The sequence below is a fragment of the Cebidichthys violaceus genome, unplaced genomic scaffold, assembly GCF_023349555.1.
Source record: "Cebidichthys violaceus isolate CVI_PGR_0920_01 unplaced genomic scaffold, fCebVio1.0.p SCAF_51, whole genome shotgun sequence".
NCBI classification, from domain to species: Eukaryota; Metazoa; Chordata; class Actinopteri; order Perciformes; family Stichaeidae; genus Cebidichthys; species Cebidichthys violaceus.
This window is the reverse complement of record NW_027176717.1, coordinates 1,044,682-1,070,450: the sequence shown is the minus strand read 5'-3', so window position 1 is coordinate 1,070,450 and position 25,769 is coordinate 1,044,682. Positions and strand designations below refer to the sequence as shown.

Sequence of the window (25,769 nt, the reverse complement as noted above, 5' to 3'; positions counted from 1 at the left end):
TCTTCATTTTCACTGCTGTGTTTCCTAGTTGGCTTGAGTAAACATCACCTCTCTGATTGGCCAAATGAATCTCTGACGTAGCAGTGCAACTAATGAATACATTCATTATATGAAGAAATGCTGGTGGTGCCTTCAAATTCCTTGAAGTTCTTTGTTGTATTCGACTAACAAACCCAAAGACATTCAGTTTATTATCATATATGAACAAAAATGACGCAAATCCTCACATTTGACAAAATGGAACTGGAGAATTGTTTGAATAAGAATTGAATAAAACAACTGATTATCAAAATAGTTGCCAATTTAAAAGATATTCTTATTTTTCAGTTTTAAAATAATCTAACACTCTGAGTCTATTGGTATTTTCCAGCAATCAGGCACACTAAATGGGTGTCGAGAGGGAGGGCGGGGTGAGAATGTGTGTGTGTGTGTGTGTGTGTGTGTGTGTGTGTGTGTGTGTGTGTGTGTTTGTGAGTCTAATGGAAAGTAGGTGTGTATGTGGAAGTCATGCCATGTTTTGTTTTTTTCCTCATTTCATTTAAGGTAATTGGTTCTGCCACCCGTGCCAGACTGTTTAATCCGACACCTCACAGCTTCACTCACTCTCTCACTCTCACTCTCTCACACACACACACACACACACACACACACACACACACACACACACACACACACACACACACACACACACACACACACACACACACACACACACACACACACACACTTTCAATTCTTAATGTCTCATATTATTGCAAACGACTCAGATTGGTTTCCCGTAACCGGTTACATTTTGCACTCTGTTCCGAGTTGTTAAAACACCTCATTTGTGAAACTCCGACTACAACGTAGCTCTTATTAAATATTTTATGTCCTCTCTTCTTCTTCTTCTTTATTAAGAAAAGCACAATTTACAAAACATTCCGGTAGTACAATTTGAGTTTAGATAAGAAAGAAGATTTACTTTAAAAACCTTTTCTGTGGAAGTATCTTAAGTTCAGAGCAGAAACACGTTGCGGTCGGTCGGTGACGCGTACGCTTCCTAAACCTTGTGATGAACTGTAGACACTCCTTCATCGGCCGCAGCAACATCGGAGGTTTAACAAGCCGGGTAAACTTTTGACAGGAGTCAACGTCGGGTTTTAAATTTAGGGCGGTGAGAAGGTTGTCGAGACGGGCTTCATGTGCTCTCTATATGGAAGCAGTCTGCTGACAGCCTCCACTCACAGTGAGCAGGTGGGCGACCTCATAAGACTAACAGAAAACCATCACTGTGGGCTTTACGACAACTAAACTGAATAAAAAAAAAAAGCTTTTTAAACAGATTCACTTGTGGAAAAACTAATTATTTGGCCTGTCTATCCATGGAAGCTGCTAAATTTAGACTTAAAAAAAAATAAAATAAAAAAAAAAGCAGAACGTTGGCAGTTTAGATGGAAACTGAGCATGAAGCAAATACTACAGAGAAGTCCTCGGGCGCTGATCTCTATCAGAGGAATGCTCTTTCACACCGACCAATGACAGAGCAGCATTTCTTTTAATTATTTTTTATTTTTTTTTTTTACACAGAACGTCTCTTCTTCTGCTGCTGCTTTTCTATCAGTGTAGTGTTTCTCTGGGATGTCAAATGAAAACATGAGAGGACAAGAGAAGACCTCCTCCATGAGTCTCTCTCTCTCTCTCTCTCTCTCTCTCTCTCTCTCTCTCTCTCTCTCTCTCTCTCTCTCTCTCTCTCTCTCTCTCTCTCTCTCTCTCTCTCTCCTCTCCTCTCCTCTCCTCTCCTCTCCTCTCCTCTCCTCTCCTCTCCTCCCCCCCCCCATGGTGGGTGCAGGTTACATCTCTGAGTTGGGCAGAGGGGTAGGGGTAGGGCGCGTGTGTGTGTGTTTAAGTGAGTGTTTGTGACGCTGCTCAATCGACGGTGAAGGGTCGGAGGTGTTTTGAGGGGATTCCATCTTGTAGGTGGAATCCCTGACAATCTCAACTGACACTACACTTGACCTACACAGGGCTTGATGATCACACACACACACACACACACACAGTGTAACTCATGCTAAACATTTTAAATCAGGCTGTCAGCGCAGTCAGAAGCTGCCGCTAATGAACTCTGTACGTATCAATTGACCCGATTGACCTCACCACTGAACATGAACACATAACAGAAATAAAACAAGCTCAATGCCGCTTTTAACAATGTTATTACAATCATGGGAAGAAAAAAAAATCGGAGCCGTGGAATCCCTCGAAAGACAGACGACCAACATCTATGACATGCCAGGAATCTGTCTGATCAGCAAGATCAGGCCCACTGACACCCATAAAGCTGAACCTCAGACGACCAATTAGGCAGGAAATAGTTGGGCGCGACCAAATCTGGATCAAAATCAGGCTAAAAGTGTCTTAGGATCTGCTGCAAATAATGTCACCTTCCTAGAACCCAACTCAATCATTGACTATAGACCTGAAACCATCCTGTAATGAGCAGTGAAGCATGAAATGAACTTTAGTCTTTAATCTCACAGTATTTTCTCTTCAGGGAAGCTGTCTCACAACGTCGCAGTTAAAGATTTTTAGTCTAATCATCATCTTATGTATATTCATTCATTCATATATCTATCTATTTGTGTATCATGCTGAGGTTTTTGGCAAATTTGGGACAGTAGAATACAATACATTTGTGGAAACAGTCATATCAATACACACGCATAACACACACAAAACAAGCCCCGGCTCTCACGCTCCCTTCAGAGGGGAAGTATGGCCTTCTCCACATTCTCCTATTATTCAATCAATCTTTCTCTCACAGACATAACAAACAGTACTCATGAACTTCTGTGTGTGTGTGTGTGTGTGTGTGTGTGTGTGTGTGTGTGTGTGTGTGTGTGTGTGTGTGTGTGTGTAATTGGACTTTGATGAGGTTGCACAGTGAAGCTTCAGAACAGCATGTCTCGGAGCCACACACACACACACACACACACACACACACACACACACACACACACACACACACACACACACACACACACACACACACAGCCTCTAGACACTATGAATTCTCAGAAACATTAATGAATAACATCAGGCAGCAAAGAATCCCAATAGTCGATCTTTTCTAACAATGTAGCTCTTGTGGATAGTCAGAAAAACAACCGGCATCATCACCAACATGTCGTCTTTGTCGTCACCAATTATCCTTCAGATTTCCTGATGATGACAGATTAACTATGAAGGTAACTCACAGTCACACTGCACTGTACATCTCCTTAAAGCTACAACAAGGAACATTCATTTTGGATGAAAGCGGTTGTGTTTCTGAGCACCAGAGTCTCTTTAGAAAACGGCCAATTTTACTGCAGCAGGGTCTGACAGTCTGGCTCCACGCAGACCTGGTTCTGGTTCTCCCTTCCACTCCAGCGGGCCCAGCAATACGGCCCGGGTCTCCAGCAGCGTTGGTGTAGGTTCCCAGCACGTTGAGGCTGAATTTGATAGGGGGGGGGGGCGCCGTGGACGATTTGGGCATTTCTACTCTGCTGCGAGGAGACGGCGCTAACCACTGCAACACCGTGACGCTTTACCCTCCCGTGACATGTCAAAATGTCTTCTGTGTGAAAAACGCATCTGTCCACATGACCGCCAGCAAAACCACATTGAAGCATTTCTACAGCTAACAAGTCCAGAGTCAAACCAGCTGCTACAGATCCCCCATCCTATCTGTGACACTTGCTCTCATAGACTTAACCTGAGCAGCAATGGCTCATCCGATTACAACGCTCTCACAGTTATCATTAACTCAACCCGTCAGTCCACCGCAGCGCCGCTGAGCTCGTAAACGGGGCACTTCTCTGGTCGACTGCAAAGCCACTTGACCCTTCTCTGGACCTTTCTGCTCAGGCTCTACACTGAAACGGCTACATTTATATGAATTATATTGCTGCGCTGCAGGCCATTCTGCAGCTGGAATAATACAAGAGGACATGGTGGTCCATGTTGTGATGTAACTACAGTGCAGCGGGTGATGTAACCAGCTCTGCAGGCAGATTGAAGCTGCACAATGAACACAGCATCCTCAAAGAGAGTGAGGGAGAATAAGTAAAAGAGAGACAGTGTGAGAGAGAAAGACTGGGAGAATACAAAGGAACACACTGCTCAGACAATAGACTGCAGTCTGGCTCTATAGATGCTAGAATAACTCACAGAACACACACACACACACACACACACACACACACACACACACACACACACACACACACACACACACACACACACACACACACACACACACACACACACACTGACTGACAAGTGCTGGGCTGTCAATTAATCAATCAATCAATGTCTCAAAGGCTATGTAGTTCCATCCACAAGTGTGTGTGTGTGTGTGTGTGTGTGTGTGTGTGTGTGTTAGGGAATCCCAGGTCTGTAAAGGAACCCGCTGGATGCAACACAATGCCGGTCTTGTCCACATACTATAAGCAGCAGCAACGGTGATTTCATCTCCCGTCACAAACACACTACCTGTGTGCAGCTTCCTGCTGTTTCCCACTGAACTATACGACATAAGTGTCACCTCACAGCATGTTACATACCCGACTGAAATAAATAATGGATTCACAAAGCAAACGGCTTAAATCAAATTACAAGTTTGCTTCATTGTTACAAGGCAGTGATATTCATAAGCGTTTGACTTTTAGAAATAGTTAAGTACTTCTCTAAATCTCGTGATTACATAATGCTGGAGCACATGTCTGATTTGCATACTTGACTGTATGCAGGTGACACAAAGGTATTAATAAAGTATTGGCTACAGCCCAAGCACAGTCTCGTCCAACAACTGCGACAGTAGACGCTGCAGATGGTTGGTTCTGCTTGTGTCATTGTTTTAGAACATGATTTACTAATCTAATATAATATAGTGTGATCTGGTTTTCTGCTCTAACAGCCTGTATGGGCACAAACTACGTCATTTAAAGCTTTATATATATATATATATATATATATATATATATATATATATATATATATATATATATATTTGTCTGTCCTGGCTCTGCTGCACGTTAACATTATGGATTTGTACACAGAACACAGTCAGAGTACTGAGGACCGGTTTATTTAGGGGTGAAATTATAATCGCGATGAAAAATGTGGGTGAGTAATGACAGCGTTAGTCGGACACTAGAACAGACGGGATGGAAAATCGTGTTGGATAATCAAGTGACCTGCCAAACTGTGAGACTGTTTCCCCCCTTACTGCTACCTCAGGGACACAAGATAAGTAGAGGAATAATAATAATTATTATATATATATATATATATATATATATATATATATATATATAAAAAAAAGGGTAGCGACCTCACTAGTGAAGGAACCCAATAAACCCACTCGGATCCTTACGCATCCCACCTTGTGACCAATGAAGTAGGTAGACGACAGCCTAAACACAATAGCAGGTCATTACACAGCATTTGGTGTGTGGGCCAGATTATCTGTGTTAAATGTTAAATTAGATTTAAGGTGCCTCACCGTGGGGGATCCTGTCATGGGAATACTGGTTTGTTGCAGCGATAGTAGGATTTAGTGGAGGCTAGATAATGGTAAATTAAAATGAAGTAGCTGAGTCAGTATAATGTTACAGCTGTGAAGTACAGTGCGTGTTTCACTCCTAAATAGGACATCACGACCTGTGCAGAGTTATGAATCAGTTTAAAGACAGCTAATCGCTTAGCTAGCCTCCGGTAGGATGCATTCACGGTATTTTTTATGCACTATCCGTGGTTTAGTTCACACACTCCTCATGACGCTAGCTCGGGTCACGCTAACAACATAGCGAGCTAGCGTTAAAGCTACCCGGCAGGCACAAAGAGCCCACACAGCTGGCCCCATTAAACCCCGATCAACATGCAGTCTTACCTCCTTTGCAGAGACGGAAGCTCCACAGTCCCTGCACGGATCCACACTGCGCTTTATACACGTGATATAACGCTGCGCTGAGCTAGTCAGCCCTGGCCCGGTGTGTCTGGAGGAGATGCTCGGTGTCTGCTCACCGATGTTTGAAGAACTAGCTTTTCGCTTTCAGGCTCTGGCTGCAAAAAAAAATAAATAATACAACTTCAGCCCTGGCCCGTAAAACACCATGTAAACGCGCCACAAAAAAAATGAAGCAGATAAATGTCGGCGATGAAGTGTAAGCGACAGAAAGCGGGCTCACGTGACACTCTAATAAACAAATCCAACTAAAAAGCAAATACATATCAGAGCCTAATTTCACCGTCTTATGTGGTGTCACGGTAAATCGTATATACACACAACCACCGTAGAACTGTAGATAGAACTTTACCGACCTCTAGTGGACTTTAAAACACGCTACGGGGGGAATGACGAGTTTGCGCTTTTACAAAAATGTTACGGTAAGACCCAAAGCATGATGGAGGCTAAACACACGTGACGTGACAAAACTGGCACCAATTGGCTTCCAGGGGGCGCGGCCACAGATAACGGACCTTCGTCTGTTGTCGTTAACGGACGCGTCTGTTGATAATCATGTGAATTATCAAGAATCGGTGAGTTTTTGGTGTCACGTTGTGCCGCACAGGGAGACGGAAATGACGACCACCGATGTAGAAACACGCTGAAGTAAGTCAGACGTTGCCTTACGTTAAAACACCAACCGGTTAGCTTCATGCTACCGAGCTATAAAAGCTACCTGCTAATTATAACACAAGCTAACCATCGGTGATTGAAAGCGATTGATTTAAAATTGATGCTAGATAGTATTAGTGGCACGTGGTTGGAGGTGGTTAAAACTATAAGCAGCTATTTGTTGCCTCTGTTTTCTTGCTGGAATCACAGTCATGAGTGTCTTAATTGTGTGTCTCCTCCTCTGATGTGTCTCCAGTCAGTGAGATGTCTCTGGCTCAGAGGGTTTTGTTGACCTGGGTCTTCACCCTGGTCTTCCTCATCATGCTGGTACTGAAACTGGACGGGAAGGTAAACGTTTTTCTCTCCTGATGCCTGTCAGTGTGTTCTTGTAAGTCTCCTATTTGTTCACTATATACTTAAGCAGTTTTTTAGACAAATTGTCCATTTACTGGTGTGTTTACTCAATCCCATCCTCTCAGGAATCACATCTTTTCACCAAAGCAACACATGGGCCCATCCACACTGATACACATGGTAAATAAACACCTCTTCGCCCCTTTCCTGCGCTCCAGGTGCAGTGGAACTGGTTCCTCATCTTCCTCCCAGTCTGGGTATTCGATGGCATCCTCATCCTCATGCTTGCCATCAAGATGGCGGGCCGCTGCAAGCCCGGGTACGACCCGCGCAACGGCTCCCCGGACCTGCGCCTGCGTGCCTGGTACCTGACGGCCATGCTGCTCAAGCTGGGCTTCTGCCTGACGCTGTGCGCCAAGCTGGAGAAGCTTGCCGACGTCAAGCTGACTTTCGTGTGCATACCGCTGTGGACCATGTTACTGGGGGCGCTGGTGGAGCTGGGGATGAACATCTTTCCCGAAAGGAGAGAGGCCTAGGAAAGGTGAATCGTTACGCACCAACACAATCATCATTTCAGACGTTAGTATTGATTTTAAGAAGAGACTTTGTGTAGAAATCACAGTGTGTTCAGACCTCAGTGGAGTCTGCCGTCTGTCCGTTCGTGTTCAAAATAACTAAAGAAAAATGGCAGTATTTTCTTTACGAAGAAAAACAAATGCCAAAAGGGGATCAACTGTAAATGTATAAGACTACTGTGAATCCAACACTGGAAGAAACAATAAGCTCCTCTATTGTTTGCTTTTTGTTTTGAAGAAGTTCAATTTTGACTTCCTGTATTTAAGTTGCAGAACATTGACTATCACTCTTGGTACTCTTGGACATTTCGCTATGTATGCTTTAGGTTATTGCGTGGCTGTATTTAAGCACAAACTTCTTTTCATTCCTGATACTGTGGAGATTAGTTGGCCAAATATTGTTTCACAAGTTGTATATTAACTTGAGAGGTGTTCGCGACGACAGCTTAGATTGGCTGCAATTGTAATAATTAAAACAATTGTTGAGGACATAAAAGCTTTTTTTCCGCAGGCTGGTCTCCCTGCTCTCTTTTGTAAATCATCACGTGCTCCATGAACATCACTGAGCCGTTATTACTGTTGGTCCAAGGTCTCGAGGAAAAACACATACATGTATGACGATAAGGACCATGTTCCTACTGTATATTACGTTTAACTATTAGGGTTTAAATGTGCATCAGAATACTTTTATCAGCAGTTTCTAGTGTTGTCATTATTGTTCCATATTTCAACTTTATGGTACGGCTGACACTGTGCATGAGTGACATTTGTTTTGTGCCATTGAATTGTTGTTATTATTAATTCAAATACATTCTTTGCATTGTTTTGCACTGTGTTGAAATGAGAAGGAAGTAGGTGATTTGAGGTCTGAAAGTGTTTGATAATTAATGCACGTCCTGTAAAAAATAAATGGATTTATGTACATTGAACTGTGGGTATTTGTCTCAAATAGTCATGCAAATACACATTCAAGTATTTCCATACTCAAAGTAGGTACCGACTATACAAAGCAAAGTATTGTGGTGTTAGCATGCTAACTGCTAATGTAAATTAACTTCAGCCTACTGCACTCATCCTGCAAAATCTAGTACTATGCAGTAGTGAAAGTACATTTATTCAGGTACTTTTTTATAATTACAATCTTGAGGTATTCTTTGCTTGATTGTTTCAATACAATACTTTTTACTACACATTTATTTGGCAGGTAAAGTTACTGGCCTCAAAGTATTTCAAAAAAGGAGCAAATATCAGAGAAAAGTAAAAAAAACAATAAAATTACAAACTTTATATAAAGAAGTAAAAACCAGTTCCAAACTAGAACAATGCTATCTAAAGTACACATGGAAACATCAGTACTAACAGTTGAATAAGCTTTTCTATAATGGAGACATTTTTCTACTTTTACTTTTGGTACTTAAAGTATATTTTAAGATAATACATCATAATTTTACTTAAGTAGGAATTTTACTGCAGGACTTATACATTTTTATATTTGTGTATAGGATCTTAATACTTCCTGTATTCAGTGTTTTAGGGTTAGGAAATGTAGTTAAGCCTACATTAATTTCACAGCTTCACTATTGATGAGTACTGTTTCTGGATAATTAGTAGAATGATAATCTGTGTGCCACAAGATTTGTTTTTCCAAGTATTCCCTCCCAAACTCTGTTTTTCTCTCTGCCACAACTTCCTGCCTCACTCCCACTACCCAGTCTGTAAAGGTCAGCTGAGCTCCGCTGTTATTCCTGCTGTGTGAAAAGATGGAAAGAGAGTAAAAAAAAAAAAAAAAAGGGTATTTTGAGTCGTAACACACACACACACACACACACACACACACACACACACACACACACACACACACACACACACACACACACACACACACACACACACACACACACACACACACACACACCTTGAATTATGGGGCTCTACTGCACTGTGGTGTGTTTGAGTCGCCTGCTCACATCTCGCCGGGAAATCTGCTGAGCTCATTGCTGCAGACTGCAGTGAGAGGGCAGCTTGCATAACAGCAATACAGAACGAGAAGCGGGTATGTTTTATTTGTGTATATTTTAGCTGTTATATTTATAGAATCTAATTGTGCTTTTACTTGTTTTTTGAATTTCCTTTCTTTTTTTTTTTTACACATTTAAAAAGCATTGTTGGATGGAGCCTCAGATCAAAGGTTTCCAGTGCCAACAACTGCTTCACTGTAATTGTTGTGCATATAATAAAAAGGAACCAGACCAGGCTTACATAGGAATCACGGACCCACTTGTAGAAACATTGCTCTTTAGCGCTACTAGTGGTCAAATACTCCACTGAGTGTCTTTAAACCTCAAACATGCATAAAATGTTTGAGGACTTTTTCCAACCAGCAGACCAGGAAACCACAACATGTTCCATACATTGAACCTTTTATTAGCTAGGCTCATATTTAAAGTAGAAACCACACTACACTTTTTTTTTTTACCTCTTTACAAAAAGTTGTATGTACACTCCAGTGCTGACAGTTAAAAATAGAGAAATAAAATAGAAAAAAACTAATTTCTTGAAATAAATAAACTCTGTGAAAACAAACGGCAGCCCATGAAAACTTGTTTTCAGCCATAATTTTGTCACATTTGTACAAAAAAAATATAGACGTTCCTGTCGGCATACAAAGAGCTGCAGAGCGCTTTGCAACTGGCATCAAGTGCTTAATATCACCTCGCTCTCCTCAAAGCCATGAGAGATGAGTTCTGTCTCTGGAGTGAAGTCCTTGGGAGTCAAACTGACTAAGAGAGCTGAAGTTTTAAGTTTCATTTTCCAAGATTCTCCACGCTGGCGGTGAAACTAATCATCAGAACACAACCCTGCTTTCAGGAAATGGTCTCGCCGAGACACAGTTTGACTTATCCCGACTTACACCGCAGATATTTGGAGCTTTAGAGACCAATTTAAGGCTTTGCTCTCATTTTCCAGGGAAAACTTAAATCTGGGACTCCTAGAAAAAAACTCCCATTAAAGGACAGAACTCCTTCTCGATACGGCTCTGGACATTTAGTAGTTCACAGTTAAGGACAGGCACTGGGGAAATGTTGTGGGCTACATTAGCATGTGGGCTGTACTCCAATGTTGATGGTAAAATCAAGACATCAATGACAAAAAAAGTTCTCAACATCAAAGTGAGACAGATCTGAAAATCAGACATCAGACGTTACCACTCTGAAAAACATATTCATAGTTGTCGCTAAAACAGAATTTCAATAATTTATTGTACTTTTGAAACAACAAGAGGTCACTCCAGTCCCTGGTTGATAACTAAAACATTACAACAGACAGGACACTCCACACTGGAGAGAAACTGGACTTCCGTTAAATAGATAAATAGTGCTTCGGGAAAGAATTCTCGACAGTGTTCCTTCTGTGTCCGTAAAGAATAAAAGCATTCGTATGAGAGATGTCTGAGGCCGGAATGATTAACCTAATAGTGTCGGAAGAACCGGAAATTGCCCCGTTGATCATCCGACATAATTAGTGTCTTCAATAATATCTACTGTATTTAAACAGTAGTGGATATACATCCATTTCTTTTTACAGAGTTCCGTAATGAGATATTCTTATCCCTGAACAGTAACCGTAAAGGTAACTCAAGATTCAGGGTTGTTTTTTAGGAGAATATATTCGTGGATGTGTCCCGACTGTATTTCTTTCCTGAGACTCTGAAGACCGGTCTGTTTAACGGCCTTGGCTGGGTCAAACGTGTCCTTGGCTGAACAGCAAGTGCTCTGTTTCCAAAATTTGGAGAGACCCTGGAGCACATCCAACAGACACTAAACTACACCAAGAGCTCTGGTGTTCAGGGCTACAGGTACAAGACAATCGCAATACTTTTAGGGAAGTAGTTTAGACATTTTTTGGAAATGTTACAACTCTGATGTCTGTGTGGTAAATATAAAACTACCGCCTGCTAGTTACAGCTTTAAATATACCACACGAACATGAGATGAGGTGGTATGTCTCGTAGGGACTGATTACAAAAATTTCATAATTCAATAGGTCACTACCGGCCTTTTATCAATAGCTTTAAAATTAGAATAAAAATACTGATTTGTGGAAATGCATTTTGCATTTATATTCAGCAGATTATTGCTCAAAATACAACATCAGAGGAACATACTGCCATATATTGTATTGTTTAAGGTGTATCCATACAATCTGTCGTAATATTACACCAATACAAAAGTGTGTTGTGTAATATCACAATTTGAACCATCGTTATTCCACATACAGTCTTGGGCACAAAGTATAAACTAGAAAAAAAGCCACGGAAATGGAAGCATTAGCTGCAAGTTTCACAAAAATCGTTTGTATATAAATATCTGACACAATAATTACTGTTTTCCTTCCTACTTCTGACAACTCACTTAAAAAACAGAAGCAGACAGCGGTTTGGCAATTTGGAGCTCAAACCTTAAGCTTGAATATTATCTTCTTCAAAGTCAAACTGGTGCCGCCACACATGACTGAAATATCAAAACTAAATGCAATCACGTCTCAATATCTGTGACCCACAAAGCATTCAGTATAATATAAATCAGTCCAGTCAAGAGGTCTGAGGTGAATAAAGTACGACTCTGCTTCATAAACTACGATACTGTGGTCATCACGAAACACACCGTCTTCCTCGTCATTTCCTTTTTACAACATCACAACCAAAATAAAACCTTCTACATATACAGTCGTTTAAAAACAGCATAGTTATGTACAAAAAAACTTCTATAAAATCTGATTCTGCTCCTCGTCGTGGTTTAGGGGAGGGAGGAGGACACTAGAGCAGGGCTGAGGGGGAAGAGGAGGCGGAAGACAAGGAGGAGGGGGAGGCGGCGAGGAGGAAGGAGGAGGCGGGTAAGGGAACGACGGAGGCTGGTACTGCGGTTGCAGCGGGTAAGGGCTGGGGGACTGTGAGAGGTAAGACTGAGGGGGGAGGAAGTGGTGAGGGGACAAGTGGGGATGCTGAGGGCGGAAGAAGGCGTTGGTGTGCGGGGCGAACTGGTGATGCTGGGAGAGGTGGGGGTGGAGAGGCTGGGAGCCGGCGAGGGGGGTGCTGGGAGGCTGGTAGTACGGCTGAGACGGCACGCCGATGTTCGGTTGGTGCGGCGGATGCAGGTGCAGCTGGCCCATGTGAACCGAGTGTGATGGCGCTTTCTGACTGTGGTACGAGTTCAGAGGCTGGGGCTGAGCTGGATGACTGGACAGCGGATTTGGCGGGAGGTTCAGCGGCCTATGAGGGAGATGGGAGTGCGGCAGGAGAGGGGAGAAAGAGGGCGGGAGCATGTGAGGGAGGTGGGGAGGCGGGAGGTGCTGGGGCGCGTATTGCTGCATGTAAAGTCCTTGCCTCGCGAGGTTGTGCGGCGGACGCATCTGCGGCTCCATGGGCGTCCTGGCGTCGGCGCCGTGACCCCACCTCTCATGGAGCGTTTGCGTCCACAACTCTGTCGCCGCTCGAGTCGCTGCGTGCGTCCGCGTGTCGGCTTGCGAACTCACAGAGGTGCGCGTTTGCGCATCCGCGGCGGGCGACCCGTGTGCCGCCCGAACGTCCGACTGCGTCCATGTGTCTGACGGGACGTCCGGGTTCAGGCAGGGTGAGGCTTTAGGATGGTCCGACGGAGAGGAGGAGGGTTGCCGAGAAGTCGAAGACACGCTGGACGGAGCGGGCGTGGAGAAACGCGAGTCCGCTGCGGGCTTGGGACGAGTCAGGGGAGATGGAGCGGAGGCGGACATGGAGGAAGATGGAGAAGAGGTAGAGCATGGATTGGGAGCTGCTAATGAGGAGCGCAAAAGAGTGACTGCTGAAGAAGAGGAAGACTTGGAGATGGGCGATTTAGGAGCTGAAGAGGAAGACTTTGCACTGGAAGACAACATTCTATTGTCCAAATGGTGGTGATGGTGGTGATGATGAAGGTGCTTTGACGATGCAGCTTTGGGTTTTGTGTTCTGATGAGGAGGATGAGGCGCAGGAGGGAGAGATGAAGACAATTTGTTCTTGCAGAGAGGAGGTGCCAGAAGTTCTGCTTTCACCTTTGCAGGAGGTGAATCCTGACGTTTGGGTTTTCCTCCTTTCACCCTCTCCTTGTCCACCTCTTTCTCTCGAGCGCTGCTTGTGTTCGAGTCCACTGAGAGAGCGGGCGAGGACAAGACAGGCGGACGATGATGATCCCGTTCCTCCTTTTTGACTGCCGGTAACGTCCCGTTTTCTGCCACACCAACCTCTTTCTTTATCTTCTCCATCACTCTTTTCTCGCTCTTCTTTTTTCTCCTCTCCTCCTCTTTCTCCTCTGCCGTTTTCTTCTCCTCCTCCTCCTCCTCCTCCTCTTCCTTCACCTCCTCCACCTCCTGCTGCTCCTCTCCATTGTAGTATTGTCTTAAGCGGACGTGCCATGCCAGGCTGCAGACGGACGACACGGTCTTGAACTGGTGGACCACGTTGCGGGGGATGAAATAGACGTCGTTGTGGCACAGGCCAATGCGAGCGTAGTGGATGCCTTCGCGACGCATCTGGTTCAGTTTGGCATCATCGACCCACTGCACACACTGTAAAGAGAGAGGGGGGGGTTAAATCAAGGAAATGGAGACGTACGCTCCAAAATGAAGCCTAAAGAATAATATAACGGTTTCTCCTTTTTTATTGCTCTGTACAACCTTTCTTTAGTACAGTAAATACATATTTATGGACGAGAAATCCTTATAAATTGAATTCATTTTAAATTCCTGTCTGCGCTCCAGACAAAGTTCTCTAATTTACTGCAGTTCAACTTTGCTCCACCATGTGGCAGCATCCACAGATAAATTTAACTTTACACCTTAAGTCAGTGTTACACAGAAAGTGTTTAATTAAAAGGTAACACTGAGGAACGACCCCGTCTGATTTGGGACATAATAAAGAGTACGTTACTGTCTTCTCTACTGTATAAGCAGCACAATGCCTTCTGTATGTGTGCAATGTAAAAACCTGAGACAGCGGAGGTTCGTATAGGTCCAGCTGCAGCCTCTGAACCACATGAGGGAAATCACCAGCGTGGAAACACACAACGTCTTTGGTTACACGAGGAGGCTCCGATCTGAGAACAAGCGAGGGCAGAGTAAGGATTACATATCTCTGACTAACAGAGTGTGATAGCCATCGCTACCTGTACCTATACAGTGTGGTCACTCGTAGCTCCACCTCCTACCTTTGTCCAGCCCGTACGGCCTTCAGCACCCCCACTGCCGCTGTGGTCTGTCGTTCGAAGCCCTGACCGATGTGGTCTGCGTGGGCCCGGGTCCGGTCCTCAAACAGCATCTCTCGGGGCTCGCTGGCCCTCGGCAGCGACTGCAGCAGGTTCTTCACCTCGTTGGTGGAGCTGCGACAGGACAGATAATAAACACTCTGAAGTGAAAAGAGGAAAAGCACAACAAGAGTAGACAGAGATGCTCCAGTCTCTAGTTCCCTGCTGTCTAAATAAAGACTAAATATGACTACAGGTGGGAGGGCAGCTTTGTTTATTTCTTTTGTTCCTGGCTGCTGTGGCAAAATAAAAGCACCAGACTGGCTTTATCTCCAGATGAAAAACTGAAAATCAGTGATATCCTCTATAAAATAAGCATTTTAAGTAATAAAAAGTAAAGTGCTGGAACACGCCGGCGGTTTTGCTTCATGCATGCAGACCGAGAAGCTGAGAGTAGAAGCATGAAAAAAGAAGAGCGGTGTTGCCAAACAATAGAAGTACTGCAGTCAGCTCACTACTGGATCAGTGACTCACACTGGAGCTGCAGTCAGATTCAAACAAGAGTGAACACACACACACACACACACACACACACACACACACACACACACACACACACACACACACACACACACACACACACACACACACACACACACACACACACACACACACACACACAGTGAGAGATTCCTTCGAGAGTGTAACACAGACAGAACAGCAGTGAGACTACCCGTGTCGAACACTTAATTGTGCATTCATTCACTCAGAGATAAGAGCAGAGAGGCAGGAGTTGGTGGAAAAGGAAGAAAGAAGTAGAGGAAAATAGTACAGAGAGTAGGGGAGGGGGGTAACACACACACACACACACACACACACACACACACACACACACACTTCAGTGTGTCTGAGCTAACTGCAGGCTGACAGTAATGAATGTAAAACCAGGAAAGCCGGTAAGTGAAACACTGAAAAGAAGAGGCGGTAAAGGGAGGAGTGCTGAACGTGCACATCTCGAGCGATATTTAACGTCTACTAACTCCCTCCTCTCTCATATATATATATATATATATATATATATATATATATATATATATATATATATATATATATATATATATATATATATATATATATATATATATATATATATATATATATATATATATATATATATACACACACAGTGGAGGAAATAAGTATTTGATCCCTTGCCGATTTTGTAAGTTTGCCCACTTACAAAGAAATGAATGGTCCATAATTTTAATGGTAGATTTATTATAACAGTGAGAGACAGAATATCCCAAAAAAATCCAGAAAATCACATCATATAAAAGTTATAAATTGATTTGCATTTGATTGTGTGAAATAAGTATTTGATCCCCTAGCAAAACATGACTCAGTACTTGGTGGAGAGACCGTTGTTGGCAAGCAAAGAGGTCAGATGTTTCTTGTAGTTGGTCACCAGGGTTACGTACATCTCAGGAGGGATTTTGGTCCACTCCTCTTTGCAGATTCTCTCCAAATCCTTAAGGTTTCAAGGCTTTGCTACAATAATACTTGCTACAATATAGTAGCAAGTAAAAATAACAAATAACATCACGTCCTCTTTTCCGATACTTCTTCACAGTATTTCTTTCAAACAGCTCTGACACACCGAGTCTGTGCTTTTTCTTTAGTTCCTGAAAATAACAGCACAGTAACTCTACAATAAATCAACTCAAAGCAGGAAACAGAAGACGGGCCATAAGAAAAATAGAGAAAGAAAGAAAAGCGTGCTCTTTGTTTACATACATCATGGTGATGTATAATAAAGTGATGGGATGAGACGAGACACAGAAGAAGAGAATAGTTTAACCACCTCTCTCTAACCATCTGTGTCTCTATAAAAGCAGATTCTTTCAGCCCCAGCTGTTACATAAGTGCTTCTGACAGCACACACACACACACACATAAACACACATAAACACACACACACACACACACACACACACACACACACACACACACACACACACACACACACACACACACACACACACACACACACACACACACACACACACATTTCTTTGAAGCCATCCCCGTCAAACAGTGTGCACCCACCGATGCTTTACGTGTTTATGTATTGACAGGCTGGATTCAGGTGCAGACTACTGATAGAGTGACTTTACTTTCTTTATCGCTTCCCCTTTTATTCACACAGGAACATTTGAATGAATGATGCTTTCTTGGATGAATTTATAGACAAAAAGGTTATTTTCCTAAATATCGAAGGTGACTTCTTTTTTCTTTATTTGTCCAAACAATAGTCCAAAGATATTCAGTTAATTATTAAAAACAAAGAAAAGGAGCAAATCCTCACAATTTAGAAGCTGGAACCAGTGAAAGCTTGGTATTCTTGCGCTGAAATCAGAAATTATATATTTTTTTAAAATCCCAAAACATTACTATTGACGTGACTACCAATCAGCAGAGACGGGAGAGAAATAACTGCTGAATGTGTGCGGTGTGTGTTGTCCTGTCACACGCTTGGCTGGCAGCCACGTGAAGTAGCGTCTGATGTCGACTCTATTAACACAGCGATGATCTCATCTGAGCGGTGAGCCACATACCGCTCACATCACACACAACTCTCTCTAATGGCTTCGCTCACAGAAACCCTGTGCTTGTGAGACGGTGCTTATGTGTGAGCAACAATGACTCTGTGGCAGACACAAACAGAGAGGGTGTAATTGCCTCGGCCGGCGCTGCTCCGCTACAACAAAGCTTCACGCTTCCACCACGGCTGTTGCTTCAAATGTGCGAGCGTGCTTTGTTACTGTTTTTTTCCCCCATAATCAGTCCTCGTGGGTTGTGCGGAGAGTAGAGAGGCAGGCCGGCTCAATCACACACACACACACACACACACACACACACACACACACACACACGAGACTTGTAGCCCGTGCAAACATTCATGGAAACCAAAAATCCCTGCTAATTCTGTCTCATTGCAGAGCTTAAGGAGGATCAAAAATATTGGCCGGCTTCGTTTTGTGTGCGCTTCATCGGTATGTTCAGTAAAGCGCGGTGTGCTCACCGTTTCCTTTTAAAAGGGGACTTTGGTATATCAGCTACAGGTATCATCTGTTCTCCCGGTCTGACCCACATTATAGGACCGTCGTCACTCTCCGTGGGATTCATCCGACTCAGACTGGAGAAGGTCCCCCACGGGAGAGTCCGCTGCAGCCAAACAGAAGAAGAAGAGAGAGAGGAGAGGGGGGGTTAAGTACATCCCTCACTTTTTTCAGTTAAGTATTCTATCTATTCCAGAGACACACATTTGACAAGAGAGGCAACTTCCTGAATGGAAAGCTGGAAGCTGCATCACATCGCTGACACACTTGACAACTCAACATGTCTTCTTTGCCAGCCGTCACTTAGAATATTGATGTTTGTGTCGAGCAGCATTTCTTCTATCTGTTCAGTTTCCAAACAGTCACGTCGGTGTAAATGCATTTAAAAATTTGGTCGCATCAAGTTTATACCTCAGTCACGTGCCCATCCCACAGTGCTCTGTTGCTACGTAGAATTACTGCTGTTCATCCCGTCCCGACTCACCTTCAGGAAGGGCGACTCCTCCAGCATGCCAAGGAATTCTGGGAAATAATCCCCGACCTCCTCGTCCACAGCTCCCACCAGGCTGATCTGTCTCATTGCCCCGGCTCTGTATGTTCCATTACTGAACGTCTTCTTCACCTGCAGCAGGAGACGATGACATTGGGATGTTACTTTAACACCGCAGCAGGAATGTGAGATCGGTTACTCTGCAATCAATTAGCGTTACAGGTTGTAAAGTATAAATGTTTACACAATTCCAATGCATTTAGTATTGTTTGACTGCAATAAAATCCAGAGAAATAAAAAAAACAACAACAACCAGACACTGACATGGAAGCTGTTAATCTCTACTGGGTGTCAAAACAGAAATAGTGTGTGTGTGTGTGTGTGTGTGTGTGTGTGTGTGTGTGTGTGTGTGTGTGTGTGTGTGTGTGGGCGGCTTCACTTGATGTTTCTGCTCCACTGGCGTGACTCAACAGACTGTTTGCTGCTCTTTACTTGGCTGACAGAGCATAGTGTGTGTGTCTTCCATACCCTTGGCCCTCAACAGTGTCTTTGTGTGTCTGTGTGTGTGCAGTACGTGCAGCATGTGGCCTGCATGCTGTACTCTTGGCTGATCAGTGTGTGTGTGTGTGTTGGCCAGATCCTTGGCTGCACGCCTCTGGTGAGTCACCACTTGACAACAAGGCAGAGAGAGAGAGAGAGAGAGAGAGAGAGAGAGAGAGAGAGAGAGAGAGAGAGAGAGAGAGAGAGAGAGAGAGGATACACTGGAGGGAAGGAAAGAGGGACAGATGGAGAGAAGTGGGGAGAGGAAGAGGGAGAGAACGTTTAGGAAGACAAGCTGTCAAAGAGACAGAGAAGACAGAAAGGGGAGGATGGAAATAACTCAAAAGGGGAGCAACGAGGGAAGAGGGTAAGCAGGTGAAAATGAAGATAAAGAAAAAAAGAGTTGAAGGAGAGAAGAGGACAACAGAGTAGGATCCATCAGATAAGAGAAAGTGAAAAGGCAGATGTTAAAAGAAACAAAAAAGGAGGGAGGCGGAGCGAGGGAGTGTGAAAAGAGATGAGGACAGGTTAGACGGGATGGGAGGGGGGAGGTGAAGGAGGAGAAATGAAGATGGAGACGATGAATTGGAAAAAGACTAAAGGGGAAGGAGCTCTGAGGCTCCCAGGTGAGTCCTTGAACAAGACACTAAATCCCAAAACAGCAGCTCAGAGGCCAGTCATGCATGAGTGCAGCTCATGGCGTGCATGTGTGTGTGTGTGTGTGTGTGTGTGTGTGTGTGTGTGTGTGTGTGTGTGTGTGTGTGTGTGTGTGTGAGTGTGTGTCCATCAGGGTGTTACTTTTAATCAGGGATTGTTGTTGGTCCAGCACCGTGGTTATTTATACAGGCTGGAGAATTAGTAGAGAATGGCCGTAACAACTGGATTACAGATCACTGTAATGTTTAGCTAAATTAAAATAATTCAACAAGAAAAAGTCGTAATCAGCCAACATCATTCTTTTTAAAACTATTCACATAATGTAAACAAACAATGCTGATCCCCTTCGATCTGCGCTCCCTAGTGAAAAAAACAATGAAATGTAAATTATGGCATTTGCAATTGTTTAGATACACATATGTATACACAAGATAATATTGGCCATCTAAAACACCAAGATATTTAATTGAAAGTGATATAAAACAAAGAAAAGCGGCAAATCCAGACATTTCACAAGCTGGAACCAACAAACAAACACTTTTTTGCTTAATATAAGATTCAAAATTGTGAATTCATCACCTGCCGATGGACTTAACCATTACTCGAATAACTGTGTCAGCCCTAGTTTGAAGAACATTCTGTTATTACTCAGTGGGAGAAGCAACCCGGTCCTCACTGCAGGTAGAAGACAAACTGTAGAGTTGGTCTCCTTAAAAGTCAGCATGCTGACTCCTGCACGTTCACTTGCAAATTGGTCTAATTACATGCATCAAATAACTGCCTATTGGTGTTCATCTAATCTATAATAAATTAACATAATAAACCAGTTCATCGTGCACAGACAGGCCGAGTCGTGTGATACTTCATTTCACTGCATCTGTGTAATATCCTCCTAAGATGATGATGACTAAAGGCTTGAAATACTCACTCTCACACATCACAACTTTAAATAGTCAATGACCTAGATACTGAGAGGAAATTGTGTTTGTGTGTACACACGGATGCAAGTGCCTTCATGCTTACAAGCGCATGTGAGTGTCTCAGCCGGTACGTGTGCGTCTGTGAGTGTAGTCGTACCTACGACTGTGAGCGCTCAAGAGTGCCTATCTCCTCTTCCTGTGCGTCGATCAGTGTGTGTTTACACGGTGCAAACTCCCACGTTGTTAGCAAAGGGAACGGTCTCTCATTATCACAGGAGGTATTAAATAAATGGAAACATTTAACAGTCGGCGATTCGCTCACACACCAACGATAAGTGAAGGAAACAGGAAATGTGACAGACTTCCTCTGAGCGGTACTGTTCGAGACGCACCAGTACTTCCCCGCCTCAGCGTACGTGCACGTTGCACAAATGACCGACAGCGTTTAGGTTACTTCTACGGGTAAACTTGACAATGGGCTTTGTTTAAAATGGGCAATACTGCTGCACAAATGCAGAAGACGTTGAATGAATACTAACAATTAACAATAAAACACTACAAATCATGTACACAACAAATTAAAACTATTTACATCCATCTAAAATGTACTGCATCTCGTTTGGTATTCAAGGGCCGCAGTTTTAGCAGATTAAAAAGCCGACATCATTATATATAATTATCATTACTGTCATCACTTTCTCTGGCTAAAAGCAGTAAGTCTCCCTCCTCGTCTACTGCTTGCTGTTTTGCTCAGATCGTCTCTCTCCTCCTCTGCCTCTCTTTCCCTCACAATACTCTCGTCTCTGTGTGGAAGTCTATTAGATCAAGCCTCTCTCCGTCCCGGTCTCTGGTGCAGCCACTGTGACCACTTGTTAATTCTATAAGGACTTTCCCTCTTCCCGTCAACACATCCTTCACTCTCTCATGTCATGACATCATCCGGCGGCTCTATCTGACCTCAATAAGACCTCTCTACGTCTGTCCGTTTCTTAACTCTCTTTCTAAATCATTACAGTCTCGACAGCACTCTGTATATTAACTGTGCCTGCATCACAGTTAGCTTTCCACCTTTGTTGAAGTCCAAGTTAACAAACAGGGCTGTGTCAACCCTAAAGAGAGAACACACAAACACACAGGGGCTGGCCCGGCTATGTAAACAAAGCACATTAACTTGGATTACATACCATATTCCATGTCCCTAAAGACTATTGTTGTGAATGCTCTTATGCAGCTTTGAGTATAAACATGAGCACAATACGAGCATAGATTAATATAAAATTAAAAACAATAAAAAAAACTGCAGTCTGTTCTGAGGCCTAATCTGATGTCGTTAAAAAATAATTACTTAGTGACTAAACCGGAAAAAACAAATTACCTCACTGTTGGAGCACATCTTGTATCGACTGTTAGGCTGTACTCGCCCTGAGAAAATAGAGTGCTGTAATCTTCTATAATCCTCAGCACCAGTGGAAACGCCTTCAGTCAGATACTGAATACAAAACACTCACAGAGCAGCTCAGATACCTGCAGTCAAATTCCTAACACACCCGGCTCGTTGTCAAGTACAAGTGGTTGCGTGTTGTAGCAGCCCAACAATAAGCAGAACTTTACACAAACACCAAAGAACAACGCAAGCCGTGGCAATTTTCTAAATTCTTTTCCTCTCACACACACACACACACACACATTTACAGAAAGCAGCTGTCCAGTCGTTTGCATCTGGAGCAGAGAACCAAACAACAGAGGCAGAAACATTAAGAGGAGAGAGAGAAAAGAGAGAGAACGGCAGAGGAAGAGAGCTGAGGAGAAAGAGAGGTGAAGGAAAAATATGTGAGAGAAATCATTAATCTGTCTGTGTGAGCGTACCTGTGGTGTGTGTGTATATATCAGAGAGGATGCTCACATCTGCTAGTGTGTGTGTGTGTGTGTGTGTGTGTGTGTGTGTGTGTGTGTGTGTGTGTGTGTGTGTGTAGACTATATGTCTGCTTCCCAAGGTCACTGCTGAGAGCTAGGAGGGAGGGGGGGAGAAGAAAAATTAACAAGACCAGTGGACAATGACGTTAGCTCTGCAAGGAACACTACTCTTAAAGGGACAGCTCAGGACACAGGTTTGGAGGGAAAGCTCAATTTAGTCAATGGACAAATTAGGTGTGTAATTCATTTATTATCTTGCTTTCATTAATGCAGCAACATGCAGACATCAAAGATGCGGTTGTTGAAGCAGAGCAGGCCGAAACTGAAACAAACACACAGAATAACGTTGTGAATATTTAATAAAAAGAAAAGAAAAGCCAATAGGAGTGCGAAAGAGAACATAAACGACTTTACCCCCTGTAGTACCACCCACCCACCCACCCACACACACACACACACACACACACACACACACACACACACACACACACACAAAATCAATATTAAAAGCTCAATAGCACCCGTGGTTAAAGGACAATCATCTCAGAGTCACTTCAAAGCTGCTTCATGATGTCCAGAGAATGAAATATGTTGAAAATTAAAAAGAGGAACTTGTGAGTACAGTGACGGTTTCTATATCGCTGACAACAGACAACCTTGATTGCCTGGTGTTTGTTATTTATTTGGGGGAAAGGTTGAGGAAACAATGGCTACGGGGCAGTTTCATTAGCCAAGAGAAAAAAAACAAGGGTGTATGTACGACATCCACGAGGCTTTATGAGCCTTATGAATGTGTGTCGGCAGTTCTCGCAGAACTGGAAATTCAACATTTGGGGTTGGCTCAAACCCTGGGAAGCCCCATTTAGTGTGGGAGATTATTTTTGTGGTATATTATGTTCATAATGTTGAGTCCTTTTTATCTCAATATGGGGTCAGTCTGGTAGCTGGTGTGGCCCGCCCTCACATTGAGAAAGAGAAGGCTGCATCTCAATACAAAGCCACTCGGAAGGTTTGACGCAACAAAAGGCTTTTCATGAGTGAACTGTGGACGTGAGACGGCTCTGAATAAAGAGGTCTGGCTGTGTCGCTTTGCGAAGAGGACACAATCCAGACACCATTGGCAATACAACACAGACACACATTTCTTGTTTTTCCAGTTGTCCTCAAAAGGTTGTGTAGTATTGCGAGGAGTGGGAAAGAGGCTGCCATACTTTTGCTTTCGGGAAAGAAAAGAACTACTTTTCGTGTTCATTTTGACTCTCAAAACAATCAAGCGAGCCGTCCCCACCTGCGTGTCCGGCACACAACTCTGCCGCCGTTGTTCATGTTGACATTTACTCTGAGGAATCGGACATCTGTATAGATGCCACAAGCTGTTTAATGCGGGACAGATTGAGGCAGATGCACACACCAGATGGCCTCAACAATACCACTTTTCATCTGCATACAGCAGTCCTCGGGTCTTTTCCTTCAAATCGATCTCGTTCCCTCCCCCCAACCTCCCTCCATCCGCTCCCTCGACTTGTACTCCCCTCCTATCTACGCATCTCTCATTCTTCTCATCAGAGTTTCTTATCCTCCCTTTTCCCTTAACGTTTCCATCAGCGGTGTCTCAACAGGTCCGTGTTCATGGACAGTTGTGGTACTCAGCCAAATAGATTATACACAGAGGACAGAATGGAAGAGGCTTGGAAGCATTGCTGCCTTGCTATTCTGGACCTTCTTTTTACTTTTCAATGTCTGAAAGCTCACCATCTGCTCGGTGCTCTCTGTGTCAACCAACCAAAGACAAAAAAACCGGTGTAAATCTTTTTTACATCTGTCCCACCAACGTCCCACCCACATGTTCTCTGTGTGTGTGTGTGTGTGTGTGTGTGTGTGTGTGTGTGTGTGTGTGTGTGAGATTGTGTCCGACTGACCTGAGAGTAGAAATTAGCCATAGTGGTGGTTTCTATGTCCTTCTTGGCCAGTACTTCCATTTTGACCGGAGCCGATGGGAACTTGGTTGAGAAGTAGTCCAAGAAGTCCGGCAGGTAGCCGGCTTCCCCGTGGACGATACCCATGACGTAATGAGCTGCCTGAAAACAAGGACAGTAACGAAATCTAAACATTAGAATTAGAAACTTCTATTCTATAAGGTTAAAGCACTTGACTGCACTGAGCTCAACGCCCATGGATCAATATCTCTGCCGTACCTGGGATGAGTCCTCACTGAAAGCCAAGGTGACAAACTCCTGGGCAAACCTCTGCCTCTGGCTCATGGAGAGAGAGGACAGCTGGGATGTGTAGGCGTGGGCCACCAGGGCTCCTCCGTTAGGCTGGTGCTCGATGTGGATGTACGGAGCAAACTCCAGGCCCGCCATGCCAGGGTTGGCGCACCGCGGCTGGAGTTTGGTTTGGGGAGGCTGCGGCATCTTCATGGAGGACGACGGGGAGTTGGGAGAGTCGAGGGGGCAGGAGTTGAAGGGGGATTTGGGGGCAAGAGGAGGGGAGGAAGGTAGGAGATGTGCAGCTTTGTTGTTGGGCGGAGAGTAAACCGGCAGAGGGGACTTAAACGAAGACAGGGCGGAGTTATGGGCAGGATCAGAGGAGGAGGAGGAGAAAGAGGTGGGAGGTGGAGAGGACGAAGGGAGGAGAAGCAGGCCAGCGCAAACGGTTTGACAGGAGCGGTGATACATCTTCACCCGCTTGTGCTTCTCCCCCTCTTTGTGTTTCTTCTTCTTTTTCTTCTTCACTTTTTTGATTTGCAGCTCCTCAGAGTTGATCTTTGCTTTCTCCTTTTCATCTGGACAGAGTGACAGCGAGAGAGAGAGAGAGAGAGAGAGAGAGAGAGAGAGAGCGAGAGAGAGAAGGACCTTATTACTTAAAAGGAAGAGATGTTTTACAGGAGAAAACATTCTCACAGGATCAACACAGAAATATGAAAGTAAATGTCATTTTGAAAAGGCTTGAAGGGAGTAGGGAGACACATCATTCATGCAAGCTTTGTAAAAAAAATGAAAAAGTATTCAAGTCTGCTGTCTGACGTGTGATGGATCAACAAACCAACCCTCAGACCTCTTTATTCCTCTGCTGTAAGAAGATCATTTTCACTGAATTAAGTCCCTTCAAAATGACGAAAGCTCAGAAATAGCATCAAAATAAGGTTAAGAGAATCAGGAAAACGGCAAATGACGTGCTGATTACGCTCAATCAATAAAAAGAAACAATACACAGTCAGCATTTTACCCAGATTGTTTTTTTAAATGATCAAAACAAACGTGTTAATTCCCTATTTAAAATCCCATAAAACAAAAATAAC

At 43.8% G+C, this 25,769-nt stretch overlaps 3 protein-coding genes across 4 annotated transcripts in view; 1 reads left to right on the top strand and 2 right to left on the bottom strand.

Moving 5' to 3' along the window:
* LOC137888057 (protein PHTF2-like) overlaps nucleotides 1-6,070 on the bottom strand; it is a 38,972-nt gene extending 32,902 nt beyond the window's left edge. For both annotated transcript variants that reach the window (XM_068731345.1, XM_068731346.1), the window contains exon 1: nucleotides 5,918-6,070. The gene's annotated coding sequence lies outside the window, so the exon portion shown is untranslated. The remainder of the gene's footprint in view (nucleotides 1-5,917) is intronic.
* Nucleotides 6,071-6,493: 423 nt separating this feature from the next.
* LOC137888078 (transmembrane protein 60-like) lies at nucleotides 6,494-8,504 on the top strand. Its single transcript, XM_068731373.1, has 3 exons — nucleotides 6,494-6,640; nucleotides 6,903-6,994; nucleotides 7,219-8,504. Exons 2-3 carry the CDS (start codon nucleotides 6,911-6,913, stop codon nucleotides 7,534-7,536), a joined length of 402 nt encoding a protein of 133 aa, XP_068587474.1. The 5' UTR covers nucleotides 6,494-6,640; nucleotides 6,903-6,910; the 3' UTR covers nucleotides 7,537-8,504.
* Nucleotides 8,505-9,978: 1,474 nt separating this feature from the next.
* LOC137888065 (lysine-specific demethylase RSBN1L-like) overlaps nucleotides 9,979-25,769 on the bottom strand; it is a 23,389-nt gene continuing 7,598 nt past the window's right edge. The window contains exons 3-9 of the mRNA XM_068731352.1: nucleotides 24,664-25,253; nucleotides 24,388-24,546; nucleotides 18,432-18,569; nucleotides 17,911-18,053; nucleotides 14,793-14,963; nucleotides 14,573-14,681; nucleotides 9,979-14,154 (exon numbers count right to left, since the gene is read on the bottom strand). Coding sequence (XP_068587453.1) covers nucleotides 12,340-14,154; nucleotides 14,573-14,681; nucleotides 14,793-14,963; nucleotides 17,911-18,053; nucleotides 18,432-18,569; nucleotides 24,388-24,546; nucleotides 24,664-25,253 — 3,125 coding nt within the window. The 3' untranslated portion in view covers nucleotides 9,979-12,339. The remainder of the gene's footprint in view (nucleotides 14,155-14,572; nucleotides 14,682-14,792; nucleotides 14,964-17,910; nucleotides 18,054-18,431; nucleotides 18,570-24,387; nucleotides 24,547-24,663; nucleotides 25,254-25,769) is intronic.